Source organism: Lonchura striata, chromosome 5, assembly GCF_046129695.1.
Source record: "Lonchura striata isolate bLonStr1 chromosome 5, bLonStr1.mat, whole genome shotgun sequence".
NCBI lineage: Eukaryota > Metazoa > Chordata > Aves > Passeriformes > Estrildidae > Lonchura > Lonchura striata.
In genome coordinates this window covers 2,407,283-2,431,514 of record NC_134607.1, presented here as the reverse complement: position 1 = coordinate 2,431,514, position 24,232 = coordinate 2,407,283, and the positions used below count along the sequence as shown (strand labels likewise).

The 24,232-nt window shown below is 37.7% G+C and overlaps 1 protein-coding gene across 5 annotated transcripts in view; it reads left to right on the top strand.

The window, feature by feature from the left end:
- Nucleotides 1–24,232, top strand: part of PACSIN2 (protein kinase C and casein kinase substrate in neurons 2) — a 51,650-nt gene that overhangs the window by 6,980 nt on the left and 20,438 nt on the right. For 3 of the 5 annotated variants that reach the window (XM_021535492.3, XM_021535490.3, XM_077783193.1), the window contains one exon: nucleotides 18,642–18,752. In XM_021535492.3, the coding sequence (XP_021391167.1) occupies nucleotides 18,693–18,752 (60 nt within the window). In that variant the 5' untranslated portion in view covers nucleotides 18,642–18,692. Of the gene's footprint in view, nucleotides 1–12,442; nucleotides 12,610–16,435; nucleotides 16,458–18,641; nucleotides 18,753–24,232 lie in introns of those variants that run through there. The other 2 variants (XM_077783194.1, XM_077783195.1) reach the window with 2 other exon arrangements.

The following is a 24,232-nucleotide window of genomic DNA, read 5'->3' as shown; positions in this document are numbered from 1 at the left end:
GGTGATTCTTTGTGCTGGGCTTGCTAAAGCATCCCAAATTGTATTTTAAAATTCTTGAACAAAACCTGGTTTGGGCTTCTAAGTCCTTTTAATTTCTAATTTAAGGGCTAATAATCATACCAGTCAAATAAGATTATTCGTCTTCTGCCTTGTTACTACATTGAGTGATAGCATTGTTGTGAAGGTTGTTACAGTAAGGATAATAAAGGAGCTTTAAATGTATTTGCAGCCTACCAATACAACTATTTCTGTGTTCATTCTGCTATCTTCCATCATTTCTAGCTTTTGTTATATTTGTTACTGTGAACTTCCCTTCTTTTCCACTGCACTTAGAGGTGTTTTTGCAGGTAATGTGGTTTTCTTCTTTTAATGTGGCTTTGGGGACAGCTATTAAAAAAAGTCTTGAGTGATTATCTGTTATTCTAATATTATGTAGTAATATTAAAATAATACTGAAGTAATATTATTTTAGCAGATTGCTGAAGCTGAGCTTCTCAGGACAGGATGACTTCTAGTTCTGTCATCCATTCTCTTTTGAAGTGTGGATGCATGGAGTTCCTTCATGGTGAATTCAGTATGCTGTTCGAGTTAGGACACTGTCACCTATAAATCCCATACAAATTTTGGAGTTGGGAAAGTGAAACATGCAACACACCTGGGTGGGACCAAAGGACCCCACAAAAATTCTCCTTCCCACAGCAGCTTGTTGCAGAAGGAGCTGTGTGTGCTCTGTTGTGTAGTGTGCATTAGTGGCCTCTGGTAGATACCACTTAGTGCTCATGTGGTGCAAAGACTCTGTGGAGTGTTAATTGTTCTTTAAAGTAGCTAATATTTCAAATGAGTAATGAATATTATTGCAGAAGTGTCACCACTCCTTTACTGACCAGTCCTCTCTCCCTACGTAACCACATACAAGCTCTTTAGCTGTGTGACATGTACAGTGAAGTTTCAGTGTTATTAAATGGCCTTGATTTATGTTCCCAAAGGCAATAATATAATCTCTTACTTGTATGCCTGCTGCTTATACATAAGCAATGAAAAAATCTTTTTGCCTTTCTTTCAGGGTGCCAGCCTTTCTCTGAAGGGTATCTTGTGTGTGGTCTGTGTACTTGCCTATTCTTTGTATTAGCATAACATCTTGTAGCTTACTAAACTGGCTCCAAAGTTTGTTGCTGCTTCTACTCGCAGTGATAAGTTACTTCAAAACCAGTGATAGTCTGTGTTGTGTTGTGACTAAAACAGGAAATCAAAGTTTTTCACTGGTGCTCAGCTATCTGTTCTTGCTACCTGCCCTGTGGTGGTTGTGTTTATCTGGCTGTGCTTGTCTGGGGTCGGTTCTCCGGTCCAGCAAGAAACTTCTTATTTCTGCAGAGTCATTTTCAGCTGGATAAAGCTTAGTACCTGACTTCCCAAACAGAACTGATGGCATAGGGATGGGTCAGGAGGGATGACTGGGGATGTGGCACAAACAGTATCAGTCACTGTCGGTGGAATGAATTTATGCCATAACAAAGTGATCAGCTTATGTATTGAGCTGTGGAGTGCAGTGGATAATTTCTGTAAAGTTGACCTGCAAAGTGAATGTTGAATGTAAACAGGTCTCTGTATCAGTGCTTTTATAATCAAATGCATGCCAGAAGTGGTCAGTTGTAATAAAGGAAGGGAAATGGAATGGATGGATATAAATGGAACATTGCTGTTTGCCCTGGCAGCTGAAGCTGTGCTACCTGAGCTGCTGAAATAACACTGAGAAAGATGTGACACTTCTTCACTCACACTCTACCCCTACACTGTCTACAGTTAAGGGAATTGCAGATATGCTTGAACTTGTTTCTTGAATTTTATCAATTTTAAATACATGGGTGAATAGAAAAGAAGTATAAAATTATATAAAATTTATCAGTTTAAAGGTAAACTTCTGGGTGTTTTTCTTGATTTTTTTCTGCTTAAAGTAGTCTGGAGTGGAAGTACCAGAAGACAATTGAAATACTTTTTAAAGTTAAACAAGTTCCAAGTGGAAAGGAGCCATAAGTCATTGCCTTTTTACTTCTAGAATATTAATTTGTAAATCATGTAGGTGTTTCTAAGGTTTAATGCTGATATTTTATTCTTATGTAATGAATGTTACGTATTTGCAGAAAAAAAGGGGAATGCTAAATAATTGTTTTGAAACTCCTAGGAGATTATTTAGATTAATCTGTTAACACACAAAATTTTGAAGAAGTAGCTTTGAATTTCAGTTCAATATTTGATTTCCAAAGTTGATGCAATTTTGTGGAAAGAATCAAGTGCTGTTTTTATAGTGTTAATATCTTCTTTCATTTTTTTTTCTTTCTCCCAGGGTAAAATCTAGGTGTACAAAAACCCCATGCCATTGCTATAATTTCCTGATAGCATTTCCTGAAAAATTGCTTCCCTACCTTATTGAAACATCTTTGGATTTATGGTTTTGGGTGTTTGTTTTTTGTGCTTTTTTGTTTTGTGAGGGATTTTTTTTTTTTTGTTCATTTGGTGGTTTTTGTTTGGGTTTTGTTGGTTGTTGGATTTTTTTTTTGGGGGGTTGATTGGTTTGGTTTTGGTTTTTTTTTTAGAATTTTGGAATTCGAGGAGTAGATTTAGTTGGGTTACTTTTGTTCTGTGATACTGTCCAGTCTGCTTTCTTGGCTATTCGGAGTGAACTGCTATACCACCAGATTTTTCTTTAGGTAGGTGCATAGATTGGCTAGCAGAGAACATCTTAGAACAGTATTGCAGACCATTTTGTGGTTTTCTATGTTTAGTTGTTGTGTGCACTGGTAAAGGTGCCTGGGATATCATGAATGTCTTGTCTGTTCATTGAGCTAGGACCAAATCTATTAGTTATGTTCATACACACAAATTTGAAGAAATTAAAGGACACTCCATATAGTTTTAAGTGATCTGTATGTGAATCTTAAAATTTATTTGAAATGAGATTTGATCTTAAAATTGCTTTGAATTTGGCTAAAGAATTCTTTGTCCAAAGTAGTATATAGGCAGCTGCTTCTGCTTTGGCTTGTTGCATCCCTAGATCAGAGAATAACCTGTGGGTTTAGTCTGTATCAAATGACTGCAAATTTAGCTCTTGTTTTAGCATAGGCTATTCCATAGGTAGAATGTAAATCCCGTGGTGTGTGGTGCCATGAGTAAAATCTGTGTTGTGCAGTGTTAATCCTTGTCAGATCAGAACAAACAGATCCATAACTGATAAACGCAAATAGATGAATAAGTATCATACAGTGATTCTGAATTTATTTTGGGCTGTGCAAGATAACCTGTAGTTTCTATGCTTAGACTTTGATTAGTCTGATAAACTCGGATGTTGTTTCTGTTTCTACAGAGATCCACTTAGCTGGGCTTTTTTACTAGCCCTGTACAGAAACTAAAACTGTGATTGGAGATCTCCCCTTTATCCCTCCTCCCCTTTCTTGCAAAAGAGGCTGGATAGGAAGCACCTTTGTTTCTACTTGTTGTTAGGCATTGCAGAAACACTTTGTGTAATTAGCTAAATGTAGCATGTAATTAATGTGTTGTTGAACAAAATTACTAGTTTTACAGTAATAATTTTAAAACTTTTTATGCCACTGCAAAAGTATCTTTTTGCACAGCAGGAAGGAAATGAACAGGTTTGGAAGTTTTCGAGTACATCTAAAGGTATTTCATTTGGTTTGTGTTTTATTTTCTGCATTTGCAGTATTTATTTCACATGTGAATTATTTCATACATATGGATAAAATACTGTGTTTTCTGAGTGAATATTGCTCTCCCAGTATAATAACTTTTGATATGATTTGTCTGGGTTGTGAATGATGTTAGTATTTCAGTTTTGAAGTTTAATGTGTTTGGGGTTTTTTTAATTTCCATGGCTGTGTAAAGCATATACTTTATCTAGCATACTCACTGGAATGCAATTTATTAGGTAGGAAAAATACCATCAAAATCTGTTGTGCAAATTGACTTTTTAAAGCTGAAGATTTTATAAACACACTTCTCAAAATATGTTTTGAATTTGCCAAGGAAAAATGTATCACATGAATCCTTCAACTTTTTTATTGCACTGAATAGTTACAGAAGAAAGTTATGTAATCTCATTTCAGGAAAAAAAACCTTTTATGAAAATCTTGTGAAACACTCTTTGTAATGCAATACCAATTAACTTGTGCAGTATTCAACCCTAAAAATGGGGAGAAATAAGCAATGTAGAACTGCAGGTCTTGTTAAATTGCTTTGTCAACTGTTGTTGCAATCCTCCAGGAATCTCCACATTGCTTCCCAGAATGAATTAAATTTGAGCTACTTTCTCTAGTTATGCAGCTGAAACGGCTCAAGAGAATTATTGGAATGTGCAAAGAATAGCATATTGCACCTAGGCTTTGCCATTGGAATTTGTGTGGCTGTGAATACTGAAGGAGCTCCTGTAAGTCCAACCACATCAGCTTAAAAAGACATTTATATCTTGTTTCCCAGTTGTTTTTCTGTCCTAAGGGGGGAAAAAAAATCATATCAGGTGAAAGACAAGTGCAAGTAGGGATTTGGCAGATATATATGTCAAATATATAAAATGAAAATGCAACAGCTTGGAGTTCTGTCTAAAGCTAGGCTGCTGAACTTGAATATTCAAGCAAGAAGTTAGGTATTTGAAAATTAATTTAACAATTTGTTACTTGATTTCTTCTGGTTTTGTCTGGAATTCAGAGCTCAATACAGAATTACTGATTATCTGTGTTAAGCTGAATAAGCCGTACAGAAGTAACTTGCCTCCAAATCCTGAAATCATTGAATATATTCTGGAATATTACTATTGAAATGCCCTAACTGGAGGACCGTAAAATAAGAATTTAGAGGTTTTCAAAATTTGGATAAGCTTTCAGTGCTTTCATCTTATAGGCAGAAGTGCTAGCTTTGTATTTGGAAATATTGGATCCCTTGAGCCAGAAGTTTTTCTCATAGCTAAAAGAACCCTTCTTGCGTAATTGTGTCCTGTTTACTTTGTATCAGTGACATTAGAAGGAACTTTTTTCAAGGTGTTTATGGTGGTGCTGTCTTCCATTGATTTTTACCCTTCCAGACACAAGAAAATGGGCAGTGATGATACATTTTGATTGTCAGTTGGAGTTAGTTAAAGCTAATTTTGCGAAGACTTAGTCACAGCTGTGAGCCAGCACTAAACCTGTTCAAATGGCCTTCTTTATTGCTGCATTATTTTTAGGTGGAAAAGGCTATCTTTAGAAACTTCTTTATTTGGTGAATGTTGTAGGGATATAGTTCATATATTATCATACAAGCTTCCAGGGAGAACTTTGAAAAAACTGTAGGACTCTTCTGATATTGCATAACAGTTATGCAGCAGTTCTGAATTGTTCCAGTTGGTACCAGGCATCATTACTGAGAGCCTCAGAGTGAAGACCAAGAGAAGATTTGTGTGGCAACTACTGTATCTTCTTTTAGAAAAAGTTCTTACAGCTGAACTGCAGGTGGATGTTAGTTCTAACAAAATGTTGTCTAGACTGGTTTGGTGTTATTAAAATCCTTCAATTTGTGTATCAATAAGAATAGACACACAAATATTTCTGGAAGAACAGCTGCCTGCCTTTGAATGGAGTTTTAGGTGTCAGTGCTAGAAATTAAAGTCTGAAAGTTTGGATTTAGAGCTTTATCTCATGTCAGTGGATGCTACAGTAAAAACATGTTCATATGATAAGGAGCAGGTAGTTATAACAGGACATGCAATGGCCAGGACAAAGACTAATTGTTGAGTATGTGTGTACCAAATTAGTCTCTTTTCTAGCTTAAATATTTGAATATCTGCAACTTATGTCATTCAAAATGGACCATAGTGAAAGACCTATGTCATTACATGAATTAAGTATAGTGTGAACTTTTTGTGTTGTACCAATACCATGAAATTTTTCTTCACATATTAGAATTCATATTTAAAGGATTAGTGAATGGCTTTGGTTGCAAGATTAATCTGTGTAGACTTGTACTTCAGCGTAAGAAAAAAGAAAAATGGACTACAGTTGTGTGTGTGCAGACGGTAAAAAAGCAAATGAAATGTAACTGGCCATTAGAATGCCACTCTAGCTTTTGTCTTTCAGAAACTGAAAGTGATGCCTTGTGAATTGGTGGATAATTGATTGTAGAGTCCCCACACTGAACACTTTGAAGCTGTGACTGGCCAGGGTGCTGTGTAATCTCAGCGAGGCTCCCTTCCCATGAAAGATTGGGCTAGAGAGGTCAGGCTGCTCCCAGTTCTGTGAGCATTAGAACTTGACAAATATTCAGCTGAAGTATTTCTTGTGGGATCTGATTACTGTAGAAAAGTGTGGCTGTTAAACACTCTTTGAAGAAATATTGAGTAGTCTAACCTCATCTGTTCCCAGGACTTGTTTTCAGGATCCTGTGACCCTCACCATAATCCTCATCCTTTCCCAATTTCTTCAGTTATTGTGTTGACTTCCCAATTAAAATCTGTCATTAAAAATGCAAACAGATCTAAATTTTATCTTCTGTGGACCTGAAAAGTAAAGGATTTTTTTTCCTGATGAAACCAAGTCTGCTAGACTGCCCTCTGTCACAGTTAACTAGATCATCAATTGTCAGACTCAAATGAGTAGAATTTCCAGTGCTAAAGTGTCACTGGTCCATGACAGGGTCAATAAACATTAGCCTTCCTTGGTCTGAAATTTGCATTTTCAGCTGGAATTATGGCTACAGGCTTTTTAAGATAGTGTGGCAAACATAAAGTAGATAAGAAACTGTTTATCCATGAAATATAATGAATGTTGAAGTTCTTCATAGCTCTTATAATGGAAAAAGGTAGGCAATTTGTTGGAAGGTGCCAAGAGTTGGACATTTCAGTTTCATAAATCACAAGATAGAGAATAAATGCATGTTGTCTAATGAATCAAGGTTATTAAGCTTTTGAATACTCTACATAGCACATTCTTTACTAATGCTATTTTTTAGATGTAAAATATAGCTGGTTTTAAGTGTATTGTCTATTTTTATAATTTTGGGTGGCTGATGCATCAACTAGATATTTTGCCTTGGTGAAGCAGTTCTTTTGTCTTTCAGAGATCAATTGCAAAGATTTTTTCAATATGAAGTGAATTTCAAGTTAAACACAAAAGGAAGGAAAGAAACCACCTTAGGAGTATTTCTGTGTGTACCCTGCAGATATTGTACCTAATAAGTTAATAATACTTAGTGACAAGAAAACCCTTATAGCTATACTCACGATCTCTCCTTGTGCCTTTAGTCTTATCTTTTTAAATTACAAATCTTTCTTAAACATGACTTTGCCTGTTCTAAGATAACCTTAGTAGATACTTCAAAGGATATTTTAAAAATATTTTTTCAAGTTATTCTTTCATGTGCTCTGTACCCTTAAGCTTTAGGAGTAAGGACAAAACAAAACAGCTGTGGTCTGAGCCATGACTCTTCAGCTGTTGAGCTGCCTTTATTAGCAGCAAGTGTTAATGAGCTCATGGCTGCAGTTTCTGGAGGGGTTCTCTTCGTGGGTTTAGAGCAAATTCTCCTCTTCTCCAGACAGCTTGAAATGACCAAGGAGTTATGAAATGACCAAACCGTGGTATGGTACTGTTTTATTACTAGAGGGGGCATTAGCTTTGTGGGTTTAGGAGATTTTCTAGAGGTGGGCTTACTTTTTCTCATAATGTTTATATATTAAGGCTTTAAGCCTTCAGAACCCGAAGTGAGAAATGTTTGTACTTAAGTTTCACAGGTGTTCTCAGCTGAAATGCTCTTGACTTGAATTGTGATGCTAAAGAGTGTGATTATGAAAAGTGCCATAGTGTTTTTCAGACTCTGCCCTTGAGAGAGCAATAAATTGAACTTGGTTGGGGTTATCTACCTTTCTTTTTTCTGCCTTCTGATTGTTCCCCTTGTGCAGGTTATATGCTTCTGTTTCACTGCTCTCCAGTCAGTGATGGCACAGCTTTATTAACTGCAAAAACACAATGGTGATGGTGCGAGCAAGAGCTGTCAGCTCATGGGGCCTCTTGTCCCACTTTCCTTGAACTTCAGTCCAATTTAGGTTGCAGAGTAGATGGCTGACCTACTTGTATTTTGGTCAGGAATTAATTTAAAATGGCATAAAAAGCTTTGCTTTTCCTGAAAAGTGGCAGCAGGGTAGAAAAGACTACTCTTTGTGAGGTTAGTTGACGCAATTTAAGCATTCATTTCACATTATTATGTTTAGGAATTCTGCATTTGAGTGATCTGTGTGTTTGAGAGCTGTATAAGGTCACATAACAGGTATCCAGATTGCTGAAAATCATGGGTAAGCTTGGCTGCTCTGCTGTGCTTTCTTTTCTAAACCCTTAATAAGATTAGTGAAACCTTTGCAAACCAAAGAAAAACTCTCACCTTCTCCATTGTCTAACCTGATCTCATGTGCCTCTTTTAAAGCAGCACCTTTTTTTGCAAACTGAAAACTCTTTATTTTTATAGTTTCATTAGGGTTAAAGTAGGTGTAAGTGTACTGTATGTGTTTTTTAAAAACCCCAAACAAATCAAAACAAACAACCCCCCCTTTCTGTCCTTGCTTGTCAAATTGCATGTACAGGGAAGGCCGTAAAATATGATTTCTGATCCTAATATTTAAGTGTGATACTTCCAGGTAGCTTAGACCAATGAGTTTAGTGCATGGTAAGGAGGCAGTTAATTATATTTCTTAGCAAAAATAATTACATGTTTTTAGGGAATGTTTAATTCTACTAAGTCAGCAACTTGTATTCTATAGATTACTAACTTGTAAGTAGAGGTCTTCTGACCTTGTTGCAGTAATTACCATTTCAGGAGCAGAAAATCTAATTGCCTAGAAACATGAGAGGTCCTGGCTAAAGTTTATCTCAAATTCACTGAGCTGAAAATCTGTTTAAATAGAATTCAAGAGTTTCTTTTTTCAGTGACCATGTTAATGAAAATAAGTATTGAGTAACCTTCTCTCCAACTTTAACACAACCAAGCAATTTTAATTCTCCTAATAGTTCTTTGGAAGCTGCATTCAGTTTGCTTTAAAATCTGAATTAATCTTATTTAATCTTAAATATGAAATACAGTCACATGCTCTTTTGTGCTGTTACAGGATAGCATTGATTTTTAATCACTTGAATAGATCTTTTATTGTTCCTAAATGAATAATTACTTATTTAACTTACTGTAGAGAAGGATAGTTGAAGTTAAATGTGCCCGTGGTTGTTTTCTTTCTGCATTTATGAATTGTATTCTGCAGAGGTCTGTACATTTTGTATTGGTTCCAGAAATGAAACTGATTAAGTGGTACATAATCTGATGGCTGTCACAGCTGAAAATGTTGCTTTTAAGTTGTAAGACCATCTTCTTTAGCAGTTTTTACATTGATAGTATTTTCCCCAAATACTGAACTACTCTGTGTATTTTGAGAGTCAAGGAATGTTGCATGATGATTTTACCTGCTTTTTTTGTCAGCAGGGCTATGGCAATGAGGGGATAATGCCTGCAGAAAGAATTGGTAATTATGGAAACCAAAGCCTTTTCACAGTTTTAATAGGAGCCAACAGTTAGGGAAGTGGTCATTTAATTTGTGCTTTAGGGTGCAAGTCCTGGGATACAGTTCTTTGCCAGTTTTGGCTGTCCCATGAGCAAAAGCTAAACTAGCAAATAATTTCTGGTGTTATAGGCTACTTGTGTTGAGGATCTAGCCTAGAAAATTGCTGGGTTTGCTTACTACATAGTAATCCATTCAGCTTCAAGGAGTTTTGTGTGGAAATGTGATGTCTCTGTACTGTTTATATCAAGTATAACATCAGCACATTGTGGTCTGTTATTTTACTGTGTCTGGGGGTCTTCTCTTTCACCTTCATCAATGTCCTTCTGAGACACTCTGTAGGAAGGTCTGTTATTCTTTGTGCTTTCTCTTTATCCATGGTAAGGAAATAATCCTTTATTTGTATCTACAAAAAGTGACAGAAAAATTCAATAGCATTTGAAGAGTTCACAGATTTTCATGGGTTCACCCATGAAGGTTCCTCTGCCCCAGGCAGCCTTCCTAGTTTTTACCAGTCATAATCATCTGTATCTCTCTAAGATAAGCAGAAAATAGGGTATTCTGGCATGTTGCTAATGCACAGATTTAGTTTCTAACAGTGATTTAAGCTTTGGAAACGAGTCTGTGTTAAAGACCAGCCTGAATTTGGTTCAAGTGAGCTATCTGAATTGGTTCTCTCCTGAAGTAAAGAACAGTAGTTCCTCAGTGCAACCTTCAGATTCTGGAAGACAGCCTTGTTTCACCATAATTTAAAGGTTTAGATCTATTCAATGCATGTCAGTATATCATTAATTAATACTAGAGCCCTGTATTTCCTGAGATGGAAAAGTACAGCTTTTGACTATGAAACACTGAAACAACACATCTGTTTCCTAAGTGACGCATCTGCAAAGTGTGCCTGTGTGTTTCACTGAAATATTTAAAAACACTCTCCTCCACTTAAGCCAGTTGTATGATTAAAAATGCCTTCCTTTAAAATGGGCCACCCATGGTCTTACCTAAAGGTTATAGTACACCAGATATTCAGCTTTGTAGCTATACAGAATCATATTATGACAGAAAACCCCGTGTTATTTTGAATGATGCTGTTGGGGCGGGGGGGAAAGACATTAGCTTGATCTACAAGGTTTTCATCAGCCCACAGGAAGTGCTGAAGTACACGCTGATGAGAGAATAGTGTTTGTGGAAGTGGAGGTTGGGCAGTGCTGTGCAGGTATTGTGGTTCTCTGTGCAGTTACGCTGCCCAGCTCCGCAGCTGGAAGAAATACCAGCGAATTAAGGCATGGCTTTTTAGGTAAACAGCTTGTAACCAGAATGTGGAACAACGTCCCAAACAGCAGGCATAATTGCTTTTTCCTACCAAAATGTGCTCTACCGTGTCATAGCTGATACAAAAGTATTTTTGGCTGAGTATGATGATTTGCAGTGTTTGTTTGAGTGTAAGGGAGTGTGTTTATCATGTTTGAACTGATGGCTCTGGGCTCATCCAGCCTGCTGTCCACAGCACATACCAATTTCTACAATGGTTATTGTATTGCTTTTTATTTATGTCCTTTTCTGGGGTTTCTGTTTTGAAGTAGAGCAGTGTTCATGCTGGGTGGTCACATAAGTAAGTTTTGATGTCAGGTAGTGCTTTTTGTAATGTTCTATTTTGCTTCTTAATTATAGGCCATTTTAGAGCAGTTGTGTACATGTCACTGCTCTCTGCAACTGCTTTGTCAGTGCAGCTGTAAATGCTGTTTCATGGTTCCTCTCCTGGACAATCCATCAATATCACTGCTCTGCACTCTTCTTGGTTTTGCACTGTTGTTTAATTCTGTATTCAGCTAAGTAGAAATGTATATGCTTGAGATATTTCCCTTGACATTTTACGAAAATAAGTTTTCATTATTAGTGTACATAGCAAGCCATCTAATTCCACTAGATAAAGGATCAATTATTTATTTTGAAAAGTATCTGGACACTTAAAGATTAAATGCTTACAAGGTGTAATTTGCAAGTTGAAGACATGTGGTATTGTGCTCCCTTCATGCTTTTTTTGAAACAAACCTAAAAGCATGTTTATCTCAATTTTATTTAGTTAGGAAGGATGCCAAGATATTAAGGTTCATTTAATTTTGGGAGACTTCAACAGGATGTATAAATTAGTGTGTGCTGTCATAGGCATTACAAAAGTGAACATTCTGAAAGGGTGAACACCTCTAATTAAATTTAAATTCCTCCTGCACTTTATCATTTTAATCATTTAATCCTAAACAGATTTGAAAAATCAAAGAATATTTTAAAATGTTATTTTAATTGACAAATAATCCTGAGTTCTTCTGATGGCTTTCTGGCAAAATTTACTCAAAGCCAAATTTTATGCACATTTTTTTCTTACAGTTTAGAAAACATTAATATGGATTTTCCCCTCATGCCTCCAGATTAAAAAAAGTATATTCTGAAAATGTTAATGTTTTTTTAAATAGATGCAAATATTTTAAAGCTCCCCAGATCACTTCCTCAACTTTGCATCTTAGCTGGTATATCTCTACCATTTAAAGCATGTATTTTGCAGTGTTAATAATTTCTGTGGTCAGTTCTAACTTTAAATAAAAACCTCTGCAAAGCCTCTGAAGGTGATTAATAGCTTCCCTGGTTAGAACAAAAATTGCACAATTCAAATAATACACCTACACGCACTGGCTTGTCAAGCTGAGAATAAAAAATCATTTTTCCCCAAAGTCAGTGTTGCTATTTCAAGTATCTCCTGGTTAATTGGAAAAATGCAGAGGGAGGCTCTGCTGGCAGCATGTGGGAGCTCTTAGGGATGGTTAGGTGATGAATGTGCAAAAAACCAACATGTGTAACAGCAGCATGTCTAACCAGCATGTCTGGCCACTAATTATGGGGAGGGAGGGCAGGAGATAAGAGCTGCCAGCTCCAGGGCTCTGCCAGTCTTTGGAGCGTGAGAGCAAGGTTGTATTTTACATGGATGAAAGAAAATGTGCAGGCCAAGAGTCTTCTTGAGCATGTTGGGTCGTTGCCTCATGTTTCAGGTATACTTCTGTGCTGTATGTATTCCAATTGTTTGATCAGTAATTTTGAGTTTCGGTTTTTTTAGTAAAATAATCAGTAATTACCAAAGTGGCCGTTCTTACTCCTTTTATTATGGATTATGAAATGTATCCATTGTAAGATTGTATGACACAGTGTTAATGTGCCTGAAGAGTTTAATTTTAGAGACTGTCTCCTCACTAGAGCTGTGTGGGATTTTTTTACATGTGGTAATTATCATAGAAGTTTAATCTGTTTCATGATCTGATGTGTGCTGAAACTGTGGCTTGAATGTGTGTTCATGGCTTGTATATTTAGGGCAGTGAATGAGTGCTACTTTCAGTGGTTTCACATTCAGCATTTAACAGACGTGGGCATGGGCAGATATAATCCAATACCAAGGAGATTGTTGTGGACCAAGCAACCTTAAACTCGGGGTTTTCATAATTGAGAAATGAAGAGTCTGTTGTTACTCAGGGTTATGAATGACTACTATGAGCTTTTTGTTATTTAATGTCATTTTATGTTATTTGCTAACTGAAAAATGTCTAGATGGCAAATTATTCAGTTATCCAAATTAGAAAATCTAGGAATAATCATTGCTCTCAGTCTCAGAGGAGTGTGCCTGATAGGAAATAAGTTTGCAGAGTCTGTAACAGCATGCATTTCCTAGATTCCTTCCTTTAGTGCTCACGGTTCACCAAATAGGTTGCTGTCAACTTCTTTCCAAAAATCATTTGGTGCATGGCTCTGCCAACTATAACACAGAGGCTGAATTCCCCAAGAAACAGTGATTCAGTTTCCTTTTACGGACTTTTCTCTGGTGTTTGTTGCTGTAGTTGTTTTCTTGATGGAAACTAAGGGATTATCTGAAATCCCTGTGGAGGAGGGTGCTATTCTCCCTGTTTTATAGATTCAAGAAGAGCTAGGCCCAAGCTGTGGATTTGAGACTCTACCTTTAAAAATCTAAGGCCTAACTTCTGTTAATAAAATTTAGTCATGTCTACTGATTGCAATTAGAAGACTTCACAGCATTGAGTAGCAGTGATTAATCATGGTTTGATGCATTTCTTCCTTGCACCAGGGGCTGGAATTTTTTGGTGTCCCTTGAATGTGTAAACCAAAGCGTTCTTTTTTCTTGTATTTACTTTTCATATTAATTCATGGACTTAGCAGTGTCAGTAGCTGTGATTCTTAGCAGCTTTTGTTACATGATTTCACAATATTGCTAAAGAAGTTATGTCACTTTTTTCTAAGTGAACAGTAAATAGATTGCAACCCTGAAGAAACTGGAAACTCTTATAGAACAAGTTCTTTGGACAAAAAAGAAAATAAAGTAACATCTAAATTGCTTTATTTAACCAGAGAATGTGAGATTGAGCATGTTCATGGAAGGTACACTTGGTAGCAAACCACAGTAGTTCACACTTAAAGCATAGATTGTATTTATTTCTGTACAAGGAAGTCTTGTTTCCTTCCTATTCTGTGTGGAACAAAACCTGAGACTTCACTGAATAATAAGGAAAAATATTATAGCTGCAAGTTCTTAGGAGCAGCTAATTGAAGTTGAGTCATGTTCTTATACGTAAGTAATTCAGTCCTTAGTCATGAAACTTGGAATCTTGACGAGTCAGATCCATGGTGACAAATGCTGTCATTCCAAAAATAAGTTTAAAAGGCAATGTGACCAGGTGCTTTTCTCTTCTAGAGGCTGATAGATTGTCTCAGCTTGCATCTGTAGAGTCCTTGGAGACAATGCATGGCAGCACCATTTGGTTTTCTAAATATGGATTATATTTTTTTTTTCTTCTGTATGTCACCTTGAGGATAGTTAATCACTGGAATAGGTTGCACAGAGAGGTTGTGCCATCTCCATCTCTGGTGGTTCTCAAGGTCCATCTGTGTAAAAGCCCTGAGCAACCTGAGATCATGCTTGTCGTTGTGTCACTCTGTGATTCTGAGATGTTTTTTTTGTGGACCAGTTTGTCACCTAGGACCACAGTTTAGTGATTGCCATGCTTTAAAGCAGCCTCTTGTGCATGGGACTGTAATTAGATTTTTTTTTTAATGCCATCTTTTTGAGTATAGTGAAATACATTTTCAAAATAAACATAATCTTCCAAAATAAGTCAGAATGTTAAAATCTCACTTTAAGCAGCCCTACCTGTTTCACCATAAGAGTTTATCAGAGTTATTTGTTATTAAAAGCCTGAGGGGGTTTAACTGAAGGATTTCTTTAAAAGCTTTTCTTCATCTTCCTGTTGAAAAATGAATGCCTTAAGAGAAATTTTGAGATTCACTGGATTATTTTAGCCTCTCAACAGTCTGCATTTGCACAGGAAAAAAAAAAAAACAACAAACCAAGTATTTCAACATGAACAAAGGAAGGAATTTTGCAAATTGCTTTCAAAGTAATATCAAAACCAACTCCTTGAGAGCGGAGGCAGCATCTTGTGTTCAGCTACTTTTGCGTGTGGTATCTGAAAGTCTGCTTGGTCATTATTATTTAATATTTTCTAAAATCCTTGTGTGTTAAGCCCTCAGGATGTTTATAGCACTTCTTTTCACACAGTGGGGCACTAGCAGTGAGGAAGAAATTCAAGGTCTGTAGCATAAAGCATGCCTAGAATGTTCCCTAAGAGGAAGCCTTAAAAAAAAAAGCCACATTTATTTATTAAGGTCTGTTTCCTTGTGGCAAAGATCAATGTATCCTAATTTACAAGAATTGCTTAAAAGTCAGGGCCAAGAAACTGGAGCCTTGTTTGTTTGCATCATTTCCTTAGCTATTACAATATGTACTGTTTAATATGGAGTTACTCTCTGCACTTGGACTTTGTGGTTTATTTTTAGTCTATATAAGCTCTCTTGGCTAAAGTGTGCTTGTGACAAAAGGCACCAGGGGCTCTCTCTGGGCTTGCTTTTTTTGGTGGCTGCAGCACTTGTGCCACTGTTAGCTTGGCAGTTGAGGGGCAAGAAAAAAATGCTAAAGAGATGTGCCTGGAGTTGTGGAATGAGAAGAAAAAGAGTGGATGAAGCCAAACTGTTGCGGGAATATAGGAAGTGGGTGTGGGCACTGTGCTTTCCTATGGAGTTATTGGTTCTGCTGCAGTCCAGAACCCCCAGCTCTGTGAGATGCAGGTAACACTTGTGGAGAATCTGTGCAGAACTCATCTTTCTTGTTGTATACATCTAAATTTTCTAGATTTTATGTGACATCTGTAGTTGTTCATAGGTTTTCTTTTATAGTAAAATGGAAGACCCTGCAAATCAAAACAAAAAAATCCCAAAAACAAACAAACAAAAAAACACACAAAAAAAAAAAAAGCTATGAACCTTACTTGTGATACCTCTGCAAATTCACTTGGAGGATGGGAGGACCAAACCCTGACAAAAAATGTGCTAAAGGCCTGGCTTCTGTAATAATTCTATTTTGTGAGGGTAGCATGACTCATACCACTTAATGTTCCTATCTCAGTATACGGTTTATTTTTAAGTAAGGCTGTAAAAAACAGTGTTTTTCTGTACCAGTTGTTGCTATGACTTCACAATGTTTCCCTAAATACGCTTGCTCATACTTTCTCACAGCATAGTATTTGGCATATTAAAACCTTAATTCCATCAGTATTTCCTGAGTGCTGTTCATTTTAATGCTTCTATGGAAAAAAAGGATAACTCCATGTATTATGTAATTCTGACTGAGGAAGAATAAAAAGGTTTTTTTAAACACCCAGTCACCACAACCTGTTCCTTCATTTAAGAAAATGTTCCTGTGTTTGAGCTTTTCCAATCTTTGTGTAACTTTTCAGAGTAAATTTGCAGGAATGATACAGTTTAAGCTGTTTTTTTAAAGGTAAGTGGACACTGTATTATTACTTCAGAACACTTTCATTGTCTTTTTTTTTTGGCTGTAATTTGAGGGAAAAAATACTGCTAGTGTGGCTTGAGAGAGTGGGATGGGTGACTGGATGGGATGGGCTGAAACTTTCCTCTAAGTTTATACTTCAGAGTTTTCTTTTTCCAAGTTGCTGAACTCTGCAGCTGTGTGCCAGATCTCTTCCAAATGGCAGTGAGCACTTTGGTTGAAAGATCTTGGTGTAGAGGAGAAAATTTGCCCTAACCCTTCCTGACAACCTTCAGAACCTCATTCCTGCCTTGTTCTGCATGGCATGCCTGGCTGTTTAATTTTAAACTATTCTTATTAATTGGTCCAGCTAGTTGCAAGCTTACTGCAGTTTGGTTTCCTCTTTATACTGCTTTATAGCTGTCTAAAAAAGGATGTGGAAAAATACTTTAGTGTTATCACATAGGTCATCTTTGCTTACCTGAATATATTCTAAAAAATGCAAGGGACAAAATTTATCTGGAAAGAACACATTCCATGTAAAGGTGTGCTGTTAGAGAAACTGACAATTGCATAGTGTTTAAACTTTTCCCTCTTGGCTCAGTAAAAGCACAGGTGAAAAAGCTGGGTTTTTTTGGTAATTACTAATAACATAATTTGAAGATTGTTACACTTATATGTAAAAATAATTTGCTTCTATATAATTTTCCTTTCTAGTTTGCTGTTTTGTAGAGCCCTTCATATATTTTGGCTGTCTTTTGAAAATAGAATTCTAACAATGGATGTTCCTGTTATGGTTTTTAGTTCCATATTCAGCATTAAGATTATGTAAGCTTTTTGTGAATTGCATTACGTAAATGAATTGGATGAAAAACTGATAAGGAGAAATATCGTCTTCCCAGACAGAGTAATTTTGTATGTTTGTGCTGTAACTGTCCAAAGAACTATTTTGTTTCAGTAGCTGGGTTTTGTTATGAACAAGTGCCTATCCTTATGGCATGGTTATTCTCAGTGTATCCCAGAAATGCTAATTTAGTGTTGAATTCTCCTTGCCTGGTAGGCATTCAGTGCTGTTTCTCTCAGCAGCTTGTCATAACCACTGGGCAGCAAGGTCAGGTTTGAAGATGTTTTCAGCCCCCTTTTGAAGGAGCCATGGTACTTTAAGAGAAACAAGGTTGACAAGGCATAAAAAAGAGTGGGAGCTTCAACTTACAGTCTGCTGATAAAAGTATTCATCCCACAAGGGGTGGTAAAATCTGTTTACCTGTATGTATCCCTGGTGGTAGTTAGAGATAAACTTGGCAGGAGATATCCAAACAGGAAAACCTGGTGAAATATCTGCAGAGATCAGACAGGGATTTGTGTGTGTGTGTGTTTTGGGAGACAGCTGTTTCCTTTCTCTCCTACCTCTTGGTCTCCAGCCCACAAACTGCATTTATGGATGCAATGCCGGGATTTTTGTCTCAGTAATGTTTTTGATGTTAGTCTTACATGTTAGCTTAGGGTAACCCTAACATTTTTCATACCCAGTGATTCATAAAGTCATCTGCTTCCATGAGGATAGTTTATATTTTTCTTCCTTGTAGCTGTGTCTATAAAAGTGAAAATGCCTGAATTGTTAAAGTAATGACTTATTTCTAATAAAGCTCAGAATTCAGAGCTGATGGGTTTTCTGTTGATTTGTTTTGCTAAAATAGAACAATGACAAGAACACGTTTATTTTCCTTTACATCAACAAATTTTGGCCTTAAATATTTCCAGTGGGTTTCACTTTATAACAGATTTCCAGTGGAAAAGGAATAGGGATCAGTGCAGGTTATTGTTGCAGAGACAAAGTTCAGCTGATTGTCTTATAGGAATGTTTTGAACGTGGAGTAGTTAATGAGTAAGCATCTTGCTGCTCCATCTTTTCTTTTGGTTGGGATAAGAAATTTTATCATTAAATGTACTCAAGAGTCTAGTGCAATGTGACACAAGCAGATGCATTGAGTGCTTTCTGGACAACCAGTGTCATGATAGGAGCCACAAACTGTGTGGTAAAAGTTTTCTGTTCCAAAATGCCCTGTGTTTGTTTTTATTTGGCATCTCTAGATATCAAAATATTGAATGAAGTTGCTTAACATAACTTTTTTCATAACTTTGGAACTCTACTTCATTAATAATGCTCATGATTTGTTTTTTGTTTTTTTACAGATTCTGAAGGTGTTTAAGCTCTGAATACTTACAAGCTCTCTTTACATAACAATGTCTGGCTCATATGATGATTCCGTTGGAGTAGAAGTTTCTAGTGATAGCTTCTGGGAGGTAATCCAAACATTCTGTTCAATATTTTGATTTTATTTTTTACTCGTATTGTAGAAAATCTGATTTCTGTGCACTGTAAATTGTGGAGAGACCTGCAATACAAGACACATTGGTTATTGTGATCTGCAGTAATAGCCTTGAGGGTAGAAATTACCCCTTGGATTTTGACCCATTTCTTTGGAGGGCTCTGATGGGCACAAACTTGAGGATCATCCACTTGGGGTAGGGTATGGAATTCAGAAGTGAACCTTTGTCAGTTTTTATAGTCAAGGAAGGCCATGTGTGAGTAACTTTTAAAATGATCAGTGTTAAATCTGAAGTAACTGTTCCAAGCTATTGTAAGTGTACATACATTACAAAAGTACTGTGTGGATGTACTGCCTGTCTCCTGTTTCTGTCTAGATACTAGTATAAACTTTTTTGAGACAAGTTATTATTATCTCAGTTATTATTATCTCAGTATACATACAGAAAGATAATATAAAGTACTTTGTAATATCAGCAATTTTTGCTGCCCCTATCTGACAGAGACTTTCAGATGCTGTGATAATTTAAGCTGTAAAGAAAGCAAAACTCATAAAGCAGAAATACTTTTACAAAAACAAGTCTTTCTTTGAGTAAAAAAATACTGACACAATTGGAGGTAAGTACACTGTCCAAATTAGCTGTACTCAGTAGAACAAACTTCTTCCATTTGAGAGGGAGCTCTTTTGAGTTTAAATTATAGCAAACATGAAAATGGCTTGAGGGAACCTGTCTGAATTTACTGGAGACCTATATTAGACAGCTTGATTTTGGAGACCTGATGTTGTACTTCCTTTGAAATGTAAGCTTTTCTAGACCCCTGAAATGTGCTCTTTGTGGTGACAGCATATTACATTTTGATGCAGATATCCCATGTTTTTTCAATATGTTTTCTAAAAGACCTAATGCTAGTGAGCTTTGGTTGAATAGATAGGTGTACAGTCTTTTGAGGAGACATATTTACTATGGTGTTAAATATGTCTGTCTTCTTTATAAAGAAGTTCTAAAATCACTGTATTCTAAGTCTTGACCCCTTTTGTTGTAGGAGGGTGCTCTGTAGGATGGCTGCAGACAGGCTGTGGGGGACCATTTGATGTATAACCACAAAGATTGTTCATGTTAAAATGAGACTTGGAAAGTCATGGTAGTCAGGTGAAATTCCAGGTGACAGGAAAGAGTGAAACATTGTACCTGTCTTTAGAAGGGGTATAAAGGAAAACCCTGAGAACTACTGCTCTTGGAGGTGTCTCTCAGCATCCTGATCAATCTGAGGTATCACACCTGCTTTGAGCAGGGGAATGGGCTGCCTGATCTCCAGAGTGTCCTCCCAACCTCAGTTTTACTGTGTGATTTGTTTTATGTTAAGGCAACTTCCAGTGCAGGCTTTTTTTCAAAATAAAATGAGGAGGCAGTCAGGAAAAAAGAATTCTGGAGGGATGTTTTGATGTGTGTTGGGATATTTTGATGTGTGTTGTGCATCGTATACTTGGCAGCAGAACATGATTTCTGGCTGGCTGTTCTGTACCAAGCTGTTGTCTTCCATCAAATAATCATGTCTGGAAGCATTAAAGCTGAGTGAATAAGAATAAAATTTTCGTAAACTAGGATGATTATGTTTGAACTCAAAAGAATTCAGTCCAATAAAGGATGATGAGAAATGGCAATTACCTTAAATGAGGGCCTTCAGAAGTTTGTTTAAATGTATTTGATATTTATTGTAGGTGGCTTATTTGTGTTTGTGCTATTGGTAACTTATTTTACATCATTTTGTAAATACTACTACTTGAGTCTGTTTCCTTGGATTTGTGTGTGTATTCTCTCCCAAAGGTCAGGATTGCAGGATGTTTCATAAGCAGTGTGAGTAGACTAATGTATAATGCATAACCATACCTTTCTTTATCCTTGGATAAGGCAATGTTAGACTTCTGTATAGCAGTCACTTGGTTTCCTTATAGGTTTTTCTGTGCTTTCTCTTTTTTGATGTGTAACCACAAATATTACTCTTGTTAAAATGAGACTTGGAGAGCCATGGAAATCAGGTGAAATTCCAGGTGGCAGGAAAGAGTGAAACATTGTACCTGTCTTTAGAAGGGGTAGGAAAGAGGAGTCTGGGAACTACTGACCTGTCAAATTCACATCTGTGCCTGGGAAGATCACAGGACAGACTCTCTTAGAAGCTTTGATAAGGCACAAGGAGGACAGGGAGGTGATTTGGGACAACCAAGGGCAAATCTTGCATGACCAACCTTGTGGCCTTTTCCAGTGGAGCAGCTCCATCAGTGGGCAAGAGGAAGGGTACAGGTGTCATTTATGGGGATTGCTGTAAAGCCTTTGACATGGTCCTCCACAACAGCCTTCTCTCCAAATTGGCAGCCATGGATTCTGTGGGTGGATTGCTGGATGCGAAAGCAATTACTTGGGTGGTTGCATCCAGAGGGAAGCAGTCAGTGGCTCAGAATCCCAGTGGACATCAGTTACAAGTGGTGTCCCTCAGGAGTCCATACTGGGACTAGAGTTATTAAACATCTTCATTAACAGCATAGAGGGATCAAGGGCACCCTCAGCAGCTTTGCAGGTGACACCAAGCTGAGGGTGCAGTGACAATCCAGAGGCACCTGGACAAGCTGAGCAGTCGCCCATGGGAATCTCATGAGGTTTAACCAGACCTGGTGCTGCCCTGTCTGGCACATCCCTGTGCGTGATGGATCCAGGCTGGGGATGAGCAGAGGGAGCAGCCCTGGCAGAAGGACTTGGGGGTGCTGTGGGTGGGAGCTGGCCCTGCCCCAACCCAGAGCCCCCCTGTGCTGGGCTGCACCCAGAGCCCCAGGGCAGCAGGGCAGGGGGGATTCTGCCCCTCTGCCCCGCTCTGCTGAGACCCCCCTGCAGGGCTGCATCCAGCCCTGGGATCCCAGCACAGCAAGGACAGGGAGCTGCTGGAGCCAGGCCAGAGCAGGGACACCAAGGGGAGCAGAGGGATGGAGCAGCTCTGCTGGGAGCAAAGGCTGAGGGAACTGGGATTGTTCAGCCTGGAGAGGAGAAGGCTTTGGGGTGACCTCACTGTGGCCTTGCAGTGCCTGAAGGGAACCCACAGGGAAGATGGAGAGAGACTCTGGACAAGGGCCTGGAGTGACAGGACAAGGGGGAATGGCTTCACACTGATTGAGAGCAGGGTTAGATTGGATATTCGGAAAAAAATCTTCCTTGTGAGGGTGGGAAGGCCCTGGCACAGGGTGCCCAGAGAAGCTGTGGCTGCCCCATCCCTGACAGTGTTCAAGGTTGGATGTGGCTCTGAGCAAGCTGGGATAGTGGAAGGTGTCCCTCAGAAGGTTGGAACTGGATATCTTTAACATCCCCTCCAACCCAAGCCAGTCCATGATACTTCTGGTTTGGAGTCATCTATACAAACTAAATTTGACTGCTATTTAGTCTAAAACCCATCCTTTTTTATATGTTCTGAATTGCCTTTTTCTGTTTCTGAAGACTGCAACTTTGAATTCTGGTCTTAATCTTAAAAGTGTTAAACAGCTTTGATCAATATGTTTTGTTTGATTTGCTTAGAAAAGATGTGGTGCCTCTGGAACGCCAGCTGAGTGCTTCATGCCTCAGGTCACAGAAAGTAAAGAACTCCTCATCAGTTTGGAAATTGTTTTGTTACTACAGATTCTGATATTCATACTCTTGTTAGAGGTTTTTCAAGATTTTTGGCACAGTAAGTTTTTTCTTTGTTTTTAAAGTCAGCTTGCAGTTTGTTAAAACCCACCTTGATGTGTTACTGCCACAGCTGAAAGCAGTGAATGTATTTGAACTTGGCTGTGGCACAGAAGTGTCAGTTGGGCAGGGTGAGCTTTTAAGTTTGTTCCCTTGCCCTCCAAAATAGCTCAGATTTATTTACCTTTGAACTGTGCTGCTAAGCCCATCTTTTTCTTAAAGGCATTAGGAAGGAGTGAAGTGGCTGGCTGTGAGTCCTAGCTGAAAAACTGACTGTTGAAGCTGGTTTTTTGCTCACTGTATATCCATTGAAATTAAAACACTTTTAGTTGTTGAAAGTTGGTTGTTCTGTTGAGCTGATGGAACTATACCTAATCAAATCTTGATAAGTGAACTTCAAAGCTTTTTTCATTGCTGTTGACAGAAATTTCATTGTCTTTAGGACATGAAGCACTTTGTTCTCCATCAGTTTGCTGACTCTAGAAGGCTTTTGTTTCTTTTGGAACTGTCACTGCCTTTGCTATGGTTTCTTACTAAAAATTGTGAATCTGGAGTCTGTAGTTGCCTGGTGGTAGATTTACTACTCTAACTTTGTCTGGCTGCATATGCTCAGACTGCCCATGGAGCAGTTCAATGCAGGTTACTTCATCTGTTAAGCTTTTTTTATTAAGCTTATTTCAATACTGTTCATGGAAATTTCCAGATCTGGCACTGAGAGTTACATCAGTGCTGGAAATACAATCCAAATAGTAACTGTTTTCCTCTAAAGGTTAGTAATTTTTACTACAACGCAGATAGAGTTATCAGGTTCTGATTTGTGGTTGGGAAATTGCTATCTTGTTGAAAGGGAATTGGAGAAGTTGCTGTTTGAGCTTGTGTTCATGGTGATGGTTTATTGTAGATCTGGCAGTCAAAAAATGTGGGTAGGTCAAGGCTTAGGCAGGGATATCTTGTATCAGAGCAGCTGATAGGAGTGAAAAAAAGCAGGCCTTCAGAATTATACGTGTTTGTTAAGTGTGCCAAAGAAATAGCAGCAGCTTTCATAATTAAATTGCGTTTTTTTTGTCTTCAGTAAACCCAAGAAACTACTTTGAGGCTTTTTGTCTTCTAGCAGGATGACAAATCCTTTTCAGTAGAACAAATCCTTTTCTTTTCCTCTAATTTCTTTATGTGTTTAGTCAATAAAAGTACTTTTGGAGTCAGAGAATTTCCTACATGTTTTAATATAGATTACTTAGAGAACAAAGAATTGCAAAACAGTAAGAAAAGACTTTCTGAAGCTTAATTCCCACAATAGCCCTGGAGGATTTAATCAAAGTTTCAGTTGTAGTGTCTTAAATTACCTAAGAGATGGAAATTTCACTCTCCTAATTTATTTTTCTGTCAAGCCTCAATGTACCTTGATCTGTCTGGTTAAGCTCAGAGACTGAAGAATCTTGTTGATATGCTCCAAGAAGGGATTCCTTCATCTGTGTTACTCAGCTGACAAGGATGATGTGCTCTTGGTAATCAAAGGTTGTTCCTGATAGCCTGGAGCAGGGAGACAGCAGTTTTTCCAAGGGAAAACGTACAGTTTGAAAGCCTTTCTATTTCTTTCTCATCTATCATATGGAGTTTAAGCATTTGCATGACTGCTGTAAATGCATCATAATCATTTAGGGCACTTTCTGCATCCAAAAACAGACCATGGCAAAACTGGTTAGTTCCAGCATTGTGTTGCTTTAGTTAAACATGAGAAATAGGCATGA